The sequence below is a fragment of the Anas acuta genome, chromosome 2 (genome assembly GCF_963932015.1).
Source record: "Anas acuta chromosome 2, bAnaAcu1.1, whole genome shotgun sequence".
NCBI classification, from domain to species: Eukaryota; Metazoa; Chordata; class Aves; order Anseriformes; family Anatidae; genus Anas; species Anas acuta.
This window is the reverse complement of record NC_088980.1, coordinates 116120013-116130645: the sequence shown is the minus strand read 5'-3', so window position 1 is coordinate 116130645 and position 10633 is coordinate 116120013. Positions and strand designations below refer to the sequence as shown.

Genomic DNA, 10633 nt, shown 5'->3' with positions numbered 1-10633 from the left:
TGGGCCCACCTGGTCCCTACCTGGTAGCGCCTTGTCTGAAGGCAGTTGGGAAGGTTCGAGGAGAAATGGGAGAAGAGCATCTGTTGGCAGCATGGCTGAGACACTGAACAATTTTGTCTAACCTTGGTTCTGTATTTGTGTTTTCCCTGCTATTCAGGAGGACCTTCAGGGGTCATGATGATTTCTGGAAACATCATCCTCCCTCAGAGCTGAGCGTTTGCTGTGCTGCACTCTTAGGGTACTTTCATCAGAGATACAAAAGCAAGGCAGCAAAATTTCTTATTGTGCACTGTCACCTCCAGCCACAATTAACATTTCCCCTTCTCATTAGAGGTTTTCCCTCTGTCCCTTTTATTTTTTTTTCTCTCTTTTTAAACAATAGCAGAAGTCACAGAAAAGGTGACAGCTGGTGTCTATGTCTCAGAGTACGTTATAGGTGACACCACCAGGACATTCCTGAAAGCAGAGAGAGGCTGATACTCCTGCCAACTTCCCCTCCTCCCAAGCTCCCCACCAAAGGACCTCTCCCCCCAAAACCTGTAGCCTTACCCATGATAAGAACCAGGTAGAGCTGCACAAACTGCAGTCCCTCAGACCTGGCGGCATTCTGTTCTGGGCAAGCTAAAGAAGCAAGAAGAAAACCTGTGCAGAAGGTAAACTTGCAGTCCCTATGAATAGCTCAGGTTCATTTGGAATAACCCGGTGGCTCCACAACACACTATTAAGACATCTTCATGCCTATACATCATGCAATACTTTTGCACTTAGAATGCCACCACATTTATTCTCTGCTATAGTCAGAGGTGGGAATAGAGTTAATCCAAGTTCTGCCAGTACATCCCAAGCCAATAGATGGGAGCTCTTTTTCTTTACAGAGTGTATCTTTTAATACAGATTTAAGATCTCTAAGGTCAAATGCAGAACTTAAGCTAAGTATCTCCCAATACAATCATTGAAAAACATTTGGCTAAATGTTATGCCTCTCAAATAAATATATACATTGTGTGTGCAAGTGAATTTATAAAATATATGCATGCATTTATACATGCATGTGCGTAAGTTAGTAGGAAGGAAACTTTTAGGTAGAGAACTCAGCTCTCTGTACACACACACACACACAGTTTTCTGATGAATTATAACTCATTCCTAAAACTTAAAAGATCTGTCTACATGAGTACCTGCTTTTATTAAGAAAGAGATAATTCAATAGGCAGATGCTAGTCTGCCTACATCCAGTTTTTACACCCAAGTAACTAGCTTGGGAAAATTAAACCTTTAGCATTTAATATCCTACTGACATGTATTTACAGTCCACGGAGTGCTGATTTACAGCTCTATGTGATGCCTGGATAAAATTGCTCTGCTCCTACCCATCACGTCCCAGGATGTTGTTGAATGCAAATTTTATGGGACACTTCATTTGCAAATCTTGAAAAATGAGCAGAACTGGGAGGTTCAGTGGAAACTCTTTTCTGGAATGAATTTGAGGAGAAAATCTGACATACATGGGAGGAATTTCTGCGTGAATAGGACAAGACAGATATGTGCGCACAGATGGTGACTGACAGTACCATACTCTCAGGCAGGCTTATTAGTGCAGCCTCAGTGCCACGATAACATAGATGTGCTGGGCTGAAGCTGGCTTGTGCTTGACAGCTGAGAGTGAACCCGTTTGTGCTGACATACTTAAGAAGGAAGGAAACTGTGAGAAGGCAGAGGAAAGGCAGGAATAATTACATATTTATACATATATATATACATATATAGGTGATGATAGTTATGGCTTTTCTATTTCATTTTGTAAGGAAAGGGGGTTCTTTATTCTCTATCAGGTTTGTGAATCACATCACTTTCTAAAGACAAAGCAATTTATTCAGTGTCAATATAGTCTCCACGTTATTAGTAGCCTCCACAGAGCCATAGGAAAAGTGGCTGTGCTAGGGGGAGGTAATCCTGAGAGTCTCTAGCAGCCAGGCAAACTGGAGACTGTCTCAAGGGTTGCCAGAACCTCGGGGAGCTGGTGGAATATGATCCTGGGTGCAAGGTGATGCAGCAATAGCATTTTCAAGAAGAAAGGATTTTGTGTGGGATCCATGAAGAAAGGCTGAGAGAGCTGGGGATGTGCAGCCTGGAGAAGAGAAGGCTCCGGGGAGACCTCATTGTGAGCTTTCAATACTTAAAGGGAGCTTACAAAAAAGATGGAGAAGTACTCTTTACTCGGATAGATAATGATAGGACAAAGAAGAATGGTCATAAACTAAAAGAGGGGTGATTTAGACTAGGCGTTAGGAGGACATTCTTCACCGTAAGGGTGGTGAGGCAGTGGCACAGGCTGTCCAGAGAAGTTGTGGATGCCCCATCCCTGGAGGTGTTCAAGACCAGGCTGGATGGGGATTTGGGCAAACTGGTCTGGTGGGAGGTGTCCGTGCCTGTGGCAAGGGGTTGGAGTTAGATGACCTTTAAGGTCCCTTCCAACCCAAGCCATTCTATGACTCTATGACTCTATGATTCTATGATTAATGTTGCTTACTGTGCTCACATCTCTCCTCTGCTTCTGCAGAACCTCTAAGTTGAGCATCACGCTGTTTAGGGCTATTGCACCAGAATAAAATAGCTTCTCTTAAAATGGGCTCAGAATAAAATGAGAAAGCAAGATTCTCAGCCTGTCTGTCTGCTCTCATCTGTACAAAAGGAACCGGAGGGGCACTTTCCTCTGGTCAGACAACCTGGCACTGGTTTTATGCTGAGGCAGTGCCTGGGCAGGCTTGACAGATGCACAGTGTTTTGAAACAGAGCTTGCATTCTTAAGGCTGCCAACTGCGAAGAACAAAGCTGAATGATGCACTTCTTGGCTGGAACAAAACTGGGAAGTCCCTGGCTTCTTCCAATCCACTGGAAAGAAAATGTAAAGAAAGGGCATGAACATCCTATGAGTTAAATTCCATGCTAATACCCTACTTCAAAACACATCTGTTAAAGCACAGAGTTCCATACTTTTAGCTGAAGACACGTGGTATAATTACCACCCATTTACAGGACCATTTTACCAGTGGGAAAATTGAGGCAGAGAGCAGGTCAGGTTGCTCAACAAGTCCATGGAGCTACAGGAGTTGGAGGAGAATCCAGGTGTCTGAAGTCCAAGTCTGATACTGCAACCACAAGCAGAGCTACACCTCAGGACTCTGAAGAACTCCCTGCAATTAGCTACAGAGCCAGGAGCTTAGCAGTTCTCCCCCCAGATAAATATTTTTATGAACACCTAATTTCACTGAAAACATTCTCATTAAACTAAATATGACTGTTTCCTCCACTCACACATATATAGACTTTCCAGAAGGCAAATCAGTCCCAAGTATCTGGGGCTATGGGCAGATTCCCTTTACCGAATCAGTTCCATCCCCCAGTACTCTGTGTCCCTGCCCTGTCCTCTGAACTGTAAATGAATTTCTTGATACAGGACAAGCACATCTATTTTTTTTATGAAGTGTAACAATTTATGGCCTGATTTCAGACATTAGGTTCCAAGGCCAGATTCATTTAGTTCTGAAAGCATCACAGCAGGTTACATGGCTGATAAACTGGTATTAACAGTACAGTTAAAAATACTTATCTGATGCATGGTTAGCCTGAAGGCACATACAACAAAGACTTTTATATATAACCTACATACACAATACAGAGCTCTATTAAAATATTTTCCTCTCAGACTTCTGAAAAGTGTCATATTGTAATTTTCATTTAAATTTAAACTACATTTAAAATTAAAGTGGTGATCTCCAATGACCCATCACTGAGATAGAATAGCCCGAGGCAGGAGTAGCTCCAATAAATTTGGCCTTTTGGGGGAGGTACACCAGAGGACATTTCAGGAGGCTGTGTCATATTTGATTGCACTGTGGCTGCACACCTCCGACTGCCAGCGAGCAACAGCTTAGCTTTAGACGAGATGGCGGTGATGGCTGTCTCAGCTTTGCGGGCCAAATCCTATGTGGAGAGAGGCAGCTGCCTCATGTGGGCAAAAACACCAAGAATTTGAGAATGCACATCTGTGAAGTTTACTTTGTTTTCAAATTAACATGGATTTGTTTAAGAAGAAAGGCAAATACGAAAATACTACTTTCCCAAAATTAAGTTTTTGTTTCAGAAGGGAAGTACAACTGCGATGTTTGGAGCAGAGCAAACAGCCAAGGGAGCATTCTCTTCCCACTCCAGCCCTACCACAGACTTGCTGTAACTCCTTTACGGAACATCTGACCTACCCTGGCAACTGACCTGCATTACAGAAGTGCTTAGAGATCTGCAAATGAAGAAATGTTCATAACTAAAAAGCATTTACTGTAATGGAGCCCCGTAAAACAGGCTCTGCATGCTGCAGCTGATCTTTAGTATATATGCAATTGCACTGAATGAATGCTGTAGAGTGTGTTTTCATTCCTCTTCTGCATATGCTCTATATCTTTTTCTGAGCAAAACAAACATCTGTGCATCGTTGTGTAGATGGGATTTTATGCAAGTTTCAGTGGATGACCTTCAGCTTTTGTTTTTGCCTAGCAGTCATACAAAATATAAGCTAAACTACAACTCAACTTCACACTTTGACCTTTTAAAATTTACTTTTAAAAATAGAGGTTATCTTTTATGCTGCAAATTATGCCTTCATCTCTTATAATCCCACAAGTCAGATATCACAGTCCCACTTCAATTATGCTAAACTCTTATGTTAATTTTAAATCATGTAACTTAATTCCTGGCAAAGCAGGCTGGTGATTTTCAAAATGTGGTTAATGAGGCAAAGTACAATCTAGATTCTGCTACTGAGATCATCTGAATCCCCTAGGTCACTGAAGATGACTGTGGAGAGGCTCTTCTTCACACAAGTCTGGGTTAGATTTTCAAAAAATGAATTTTTAAGTGCAGTTAGGGGCTATGAAATTTGAAGTTGAGCATACAAAGAAATTGAATTACTTTCACTAGAGCCATAGAACAACAGTGCAGCTCAAACAATTACGCTTCTGTGCACATACACACTTTAAAGGCCTTGAGTAGTGTCCTCCCTTTTTAAATCACAAACACAAACCATACCAGATTTTCAAGATGACAACCCAGGGACCTGATGTCTATGTCCACGGATGCATGCAAATCAATGTCATTTTCTCTCTCATTTGCAGAAACCAAACATTTGCTAATAACTTTTTTTTCACCCCCCCTTGACTCAAACAATGGCTTTATGTAAGACCAGTTAGTATAGGAAATCTTATGAGACTGTACAATTTTTTCAATACAATTACATTCCCCTCCTCATAATCTATTTCATTCTCTGATCAGATAAGCTGAAGTTTGTCACTAAAGCAAGCTCAAGGTTAAACTCAAGTTCTTCAGAGACTTTGTAATTTATTACTATTTATTTCTCCAAATTATAGAATTCATTCAAAACATAGATGAATTCATCTCCATTCTTTATTAGGATGCTAAACTGTTTTATTTGCATGTAGTTTGGGGAATATATTGGTGCATAAGCCTTTTTTTTTTGTCTGTAAATTAACAATTAATTAACAAACATCTGCAACAGACAAGACAAAGCAAATATAAGGGTATCAAAAGATTGGTGTACATTTATTTTTTATTTAACATCCCTGATGACCTGGAAGAAATCCCTACACGGCAAGAGAGATTCATTCAGGATTTGAGGTGGGAATCAATACTTACAAAGAGCAGAGGATCTAGAGAGCATTGCTGTGTAAGTGGAAAAGATGCTTTATACACCAAGGTCAAATCCAAGTGAAATCTAAAGACGGTTTTTCACATGAGTTAGAAGGTTGGATGACACAAAATAAAAATTCTGTCAGGAACTGCTCTTAAATGTCTTAATGTATGGTCCTGCTCAAAACAGTCATGAAAGTGCACAGTCAAAATATTAAAACAAAAAACAATTGTGCTCAGTAAAGATACATGGGAACTCACTGTTACTCAGTAAGGGCTCTTTAAAGAGTGGCTGGTGTGATGCAAGGGCACCTGGGCAGTAGCATAATAATGCCCAGCATATCAGCCTGGGAAGGAACCGCCTTTCCAGCATGGGGCCCTTGGGCTGAGCCCTCAGCCATACAGAAAAACCAGAGGGATTTCTATGGGGGAAGGTGGAATCAGACATCATCTTGAGTGTAAAGGGGGAGATTTAGGGACACGTTACTCACCTGAGGAAAGACATGCATTAGGGCAGTCCTTTGGTCAGATATCCTGTCCAAAACACTTCTGGTGTTAACATCTGTGGGTCCATCTGAGCACAACAATCGCTCTCACAAGTAACACTGTGCACGTTTACCTACCTGAGGTACCCATGGAGCTCCTCATTGGTGCTTAACACCTGTACTTCTCCAAGCCTCACGGTTTGCTCCACAGCCCCAGGGAATGGGATGGCTTTGCTGCAGGTGCTGGTAGCCTCATACAGCATCACTTCTGCCTCCGGCTGCCCAGCCTGCTTCTACCTTCCCTCCTCAGAGCATGCTCATCCTGCCACAGGGAGAGATGGGAAGAGCCTGGGGCTATGCGCCAGCACTGTGCAGGCTGTAAGTGGCTTTCCTCCTCTTCAGAGAAGGACATTGAGGCAGAAACAAGCAGTGGGAGTTATGTAGGAAATGGTCCCTCTCCCTGTGTGTCAGCAGGGACCCACTATTTCTTCTGCAGAAGGACTGAAGCCATACATTTGCACAAGATGAGGGAAAAGACAGCAACAGTTCTGACCATGAACAGTTGTTGGGAACAGAGGAAAAGGACATTTCACCTTCTTGTTTCCTGCCAAACTGCTTCCTTTTCTTCTACAGTTTGCTATATGAAGATGATGGAGCAAAATGTTCCAAATCGCTCCAGAAAACAAACAATAGGTGTCTATTCTATTATTTATTTATTTATTTATTTATTTATTATTTATTTATTTTCTCCATTTGGAAGGAGATTTCTCCTCCTCCTCCTGGGACATCTTGGCCATATTGAATGCAGCTGTGGACTGCAGGAATGACCACACGTGTTGGTCACACAGCACTTAAGGGAGGAGAAAGGAGGAATAGAGGATTACATTTTATAACCAAGACTGTGGGATGCTGGACACAACTGCCTCTAGAGTTAACCACCAATACACACCCACCATTTAACACTGCAGCATCCACCCTGCCCCTGGGGTTTGTTAGGTGTTGACAAGGCAGGAAGAACAGCAAAATGGTGACTTCAGGAAGCTTGGGTCAAAAAGCAGCCCATGGGACTGATAGGTGATAGGCATATGCACTTTCCGTGCAACAAATTGCTGGGACTTGGACAGATGATCAGACGCTGGCAGACCAAGAGCAGTCACAGCAGCAGCAATGAAGTTGCTTCTTGGTACAGATATTATAATGTCCCACAGCCACCACCCTAAGACTTTGCCTCACCACTAAAAATGAATACTATCTTGAACACTGGGACCAGGGTATGCATCATGCAGTTGACTCCAGAGTAAAATTAAAATGTTAATTTTAATGTACATTTAAGTTCTCTGAAAGAAGGCTCATGTGTGTTGTTTACAGTATTTCAGTCAAAAGGCATAGTGGACTATGACTTCAGATGGCAGGCTCACCCAAACTTACTGCGCTGGAAAGTTGAGCTGCTGTGTTATCTGTAGCGTTATGCATTTGTATTCAAAACCATCCTTCAGTAAAACAAACAGTCAGGTCTAAAAACAGCTACAGTCTAATGGTAATCAAAAAAACAACTCTTACAACTGAGAACACTGCAAACATTTTAGAAAATTAGCCAATGCTTCTTTATTAATAAGCAACAGAAAGTAAAAAATACATTCAAAAAATAGTTTCAAAAACAATTTCTAAAGCAGACACACCAAAAATATCATGCTATTCTGAATGCTTTTTTCTTAAACCATTAAAAGAACATTAGGTAGGCTAATGCAACAGCTGGCTGCATTACCGCTTTCACAATATAATCTGTAATGGTAAAAGCAGCTTTTTCAGGCATTTTAGTGCAATTTATGCTGTTTACAGGTCTTTTTTTGTGCATTTTCCTATAACTTTATGTCAATTGATGTCACTCTAGTTTATAAAACCTCCAGTAAGTCAAGACAACTCCACTTAGCAGTTACTTTGTTTCCTTTTAGAGGTAATATCAAAGTAGTTGTTCTGAATCCCAAAATGATAAATATCTAATAGAAGCCTGAAGCTATTCTGGTGCTATACAATCGGTGATGTATAATTGAACATTAAGTAATCCAAGTAATAGAAGTCGTAGGTCAGCTGTCTTTCCTCCTTAGACAACTCCTTTAAGTACTGCCTCACTACCTCTGCACTTGTTCTTTCATCAGAGGAATGTCTATCTTTGAATTTCGGAAATTTTAGCTCAGCTGGAGCACCCACCAGCTGCAAAAAGTAATTGGCATCTTCTTCCAGGGTTTCAAACTTTCCTATGAAATCATAGTTGATGAGGCAGGGATAGCAGAGCTTACTGACCTGCTCCCAGTGAATGTCCATTCCTACTGGACGATGGGAATCTAACAGGTACTGGATAAACTCCTTGAACTTAACTCCTGATCCAGTTTTCAATGCCTCTTCATCTGCGTTATGTCTATACTTCTTAATTATTGCCTTCCCAAATACGGGATGGTAATAGCTGTTTGGATGTTCAAACTTATCCCTGAAGGCAGATACGAGTCTTTCCAAAGGATCACGTACAAATATAGTCTTGGTGTACGTGTTCAAACGTGTGTATATCCCTTTTAAGTCATAACTGTCCAGTTTCCTTAAATGCTTTCCGTAGTGCACATCATCATGGGAAATGTTGTGCGTGGAAGTGGCGAGTCCATTGAGCACCATGAGGACCCTTTTCCAATTGGAGCAGCCCGCTTTCGGCACTTCACAGTACAGGACCTTGTGCCTGTCCTCCACGTAAATTCGTGACACCATGTGCACGAGGTGTGTCCGCAGCTTCTTCCTGCTGTTGTATTTCTGGCAGAATTCATACAGGAAGGACCTGCGCTTTTCCTGGGTGCTACCCACATCCTTCCACTCATCACCCTTGACCAAAGTCTTGTTCAGAGGGCGTAGCGCGAGGGGTAAATACACTTCTCTGAACTGGCTGAGAGGTGGCTCGCTGATCTTCTGCTGGTTGGACAGTCTGCTCACCAAGGAGACAGCTACTGCACCAAAAGGGTCGGCCTTCCCCTGCCAGTGTCTGCTGCCCGAGATGGTCATCTCCTGCCTACTGCGGCCAGGAGGAACGTGCCCGCTTTGCACCACTTTCCTCTGTGTCCCTGGAGGTGGGAGCGTGAAATCCTGAAAACATTGAAAGAAACAGAGTTTACAATGCAGCAACAGTACAGCCGAGTCCATTCACATCGCAATCAGTACCACAAATCCTTTCAAACCAGTTGATCGATACAGCTAGTTTAGCAACTAGCTGGGCTAATTACTGAAATACGTGCTTCTGAGGCTTTCCTGACAGTGCACAGTACGTCTTCCTACAAAAATAAATAGCTTATACCAAAACTTTTACGAAAGCAGAAGACATTCGCGCAGGGAGAGTGATAGTCCAGGTAGGGGTGGCCAGGTGCTTTTCTCTGCCCATTACATTTTCCCTTCATGACAGCACTGGTTGAATTTAACATTGCCAACAGCTTTCCAAAGTGCATGGCACACCTGAGCTTGCTGCTGGCACATATTCTGGGCGCTGGAGCAGTCTTCTTGTGCCCCAGTGGCTCTAGGACCACTTGCTCCCCAGGACCAAACTAGGGCTCTTAAATAGTTGGAGGAGGGTAGGTTTGAGTGCGGTGTAGGGAAAGCCAAAATCCCTCTTCCAAAAACATCCTCTTCCTTTCCTCCTATGGATAGATCATGGAAGTGGCATGCACTGGGTTGCATGAACATAAGATAATTTGCCATACAAATTTGTCTACACCTGAGCTAGGTGCTTTCACAGCCAATAAGGCAAAATAGGTGCTTTTAGTGCTTATTGCATCTGACTTATTTAAACATCAACATTAATGACATCAACTAACTAGACACCCTGCAAAGTATGTGAAAAGATGAGACTTTCCTCTCAAACATCTCTTCTAATGTCCAGTTTCTGTGCAGGCCATGAGCTGTAGAAATGGCAAAGCTCAGACCTGTGTTTTGTGGGCAAATTCTCCAAATTATCATGCAAGCTGACTGAACATCTTCTTGCAGTTTAATTATTTCTGCTCTCATTCTTGAGTGGATTCTGCTGTGTCTACTAAGGCTTGTACAGCTTTTGTTCTTTCAGCAGGCAAGTCTGCAGCCTTGGGACATTTATATACCTACTATTTTCACTACAGTTCTGCAGAGAGGGGATGCTGCTCAATAGTTTTTTAAACATTTTTTTAAGCATTCTGTGGTAGCCAAACACATGGCTGTACACATATGTATGGATACCCATACACGAACTGTGTACATCTTACATCTAACTTTTTTGGAAACCTGTACAAAAAGACTCTTTTGTGATAAACTGATTAAACATTTACTGGAAAGTTGATCTGTGGACTGGCAGACCCTAAGTGTGTATTTGGGATGATGGGAAAGTTCATAGGCTGACTCAAATAAATAAGGCTGTTAACAATTTAGAGGAATAATGTAAAAAATGG

General features: G+C 42.1%; 1 protein-coding gene across 9 annotated transcripts in view; it reads right to left on the bottom strand.

Moving 5' to 3' along the window:
- Positions 1 to 7763: 7763 nt before the first annotated feature.
- CHST9 (carbohydrate sulfotransferase 9) overlaps positions 7764 to 10633 on the bottom strand; it is a 97121-nt gene continuing 94251 nt past the window's right edge. For all 9 annotated transcript variants that reach the window (XM_068671819.1, XM_068671818.1, XM_068671821.1 and 6 more), the window contains one exon: positions 7764 to 9308. In XM_068671819.1, coding sequence (XP_068527920.1) covers positions 8211 to 9308 — 1098 coding nt within the window. In that variant the 3' untranslated portion in view covers positions 7764 to 8210. The remainder of the gene's footprint in view (positions 9309 to 10633) is intronic.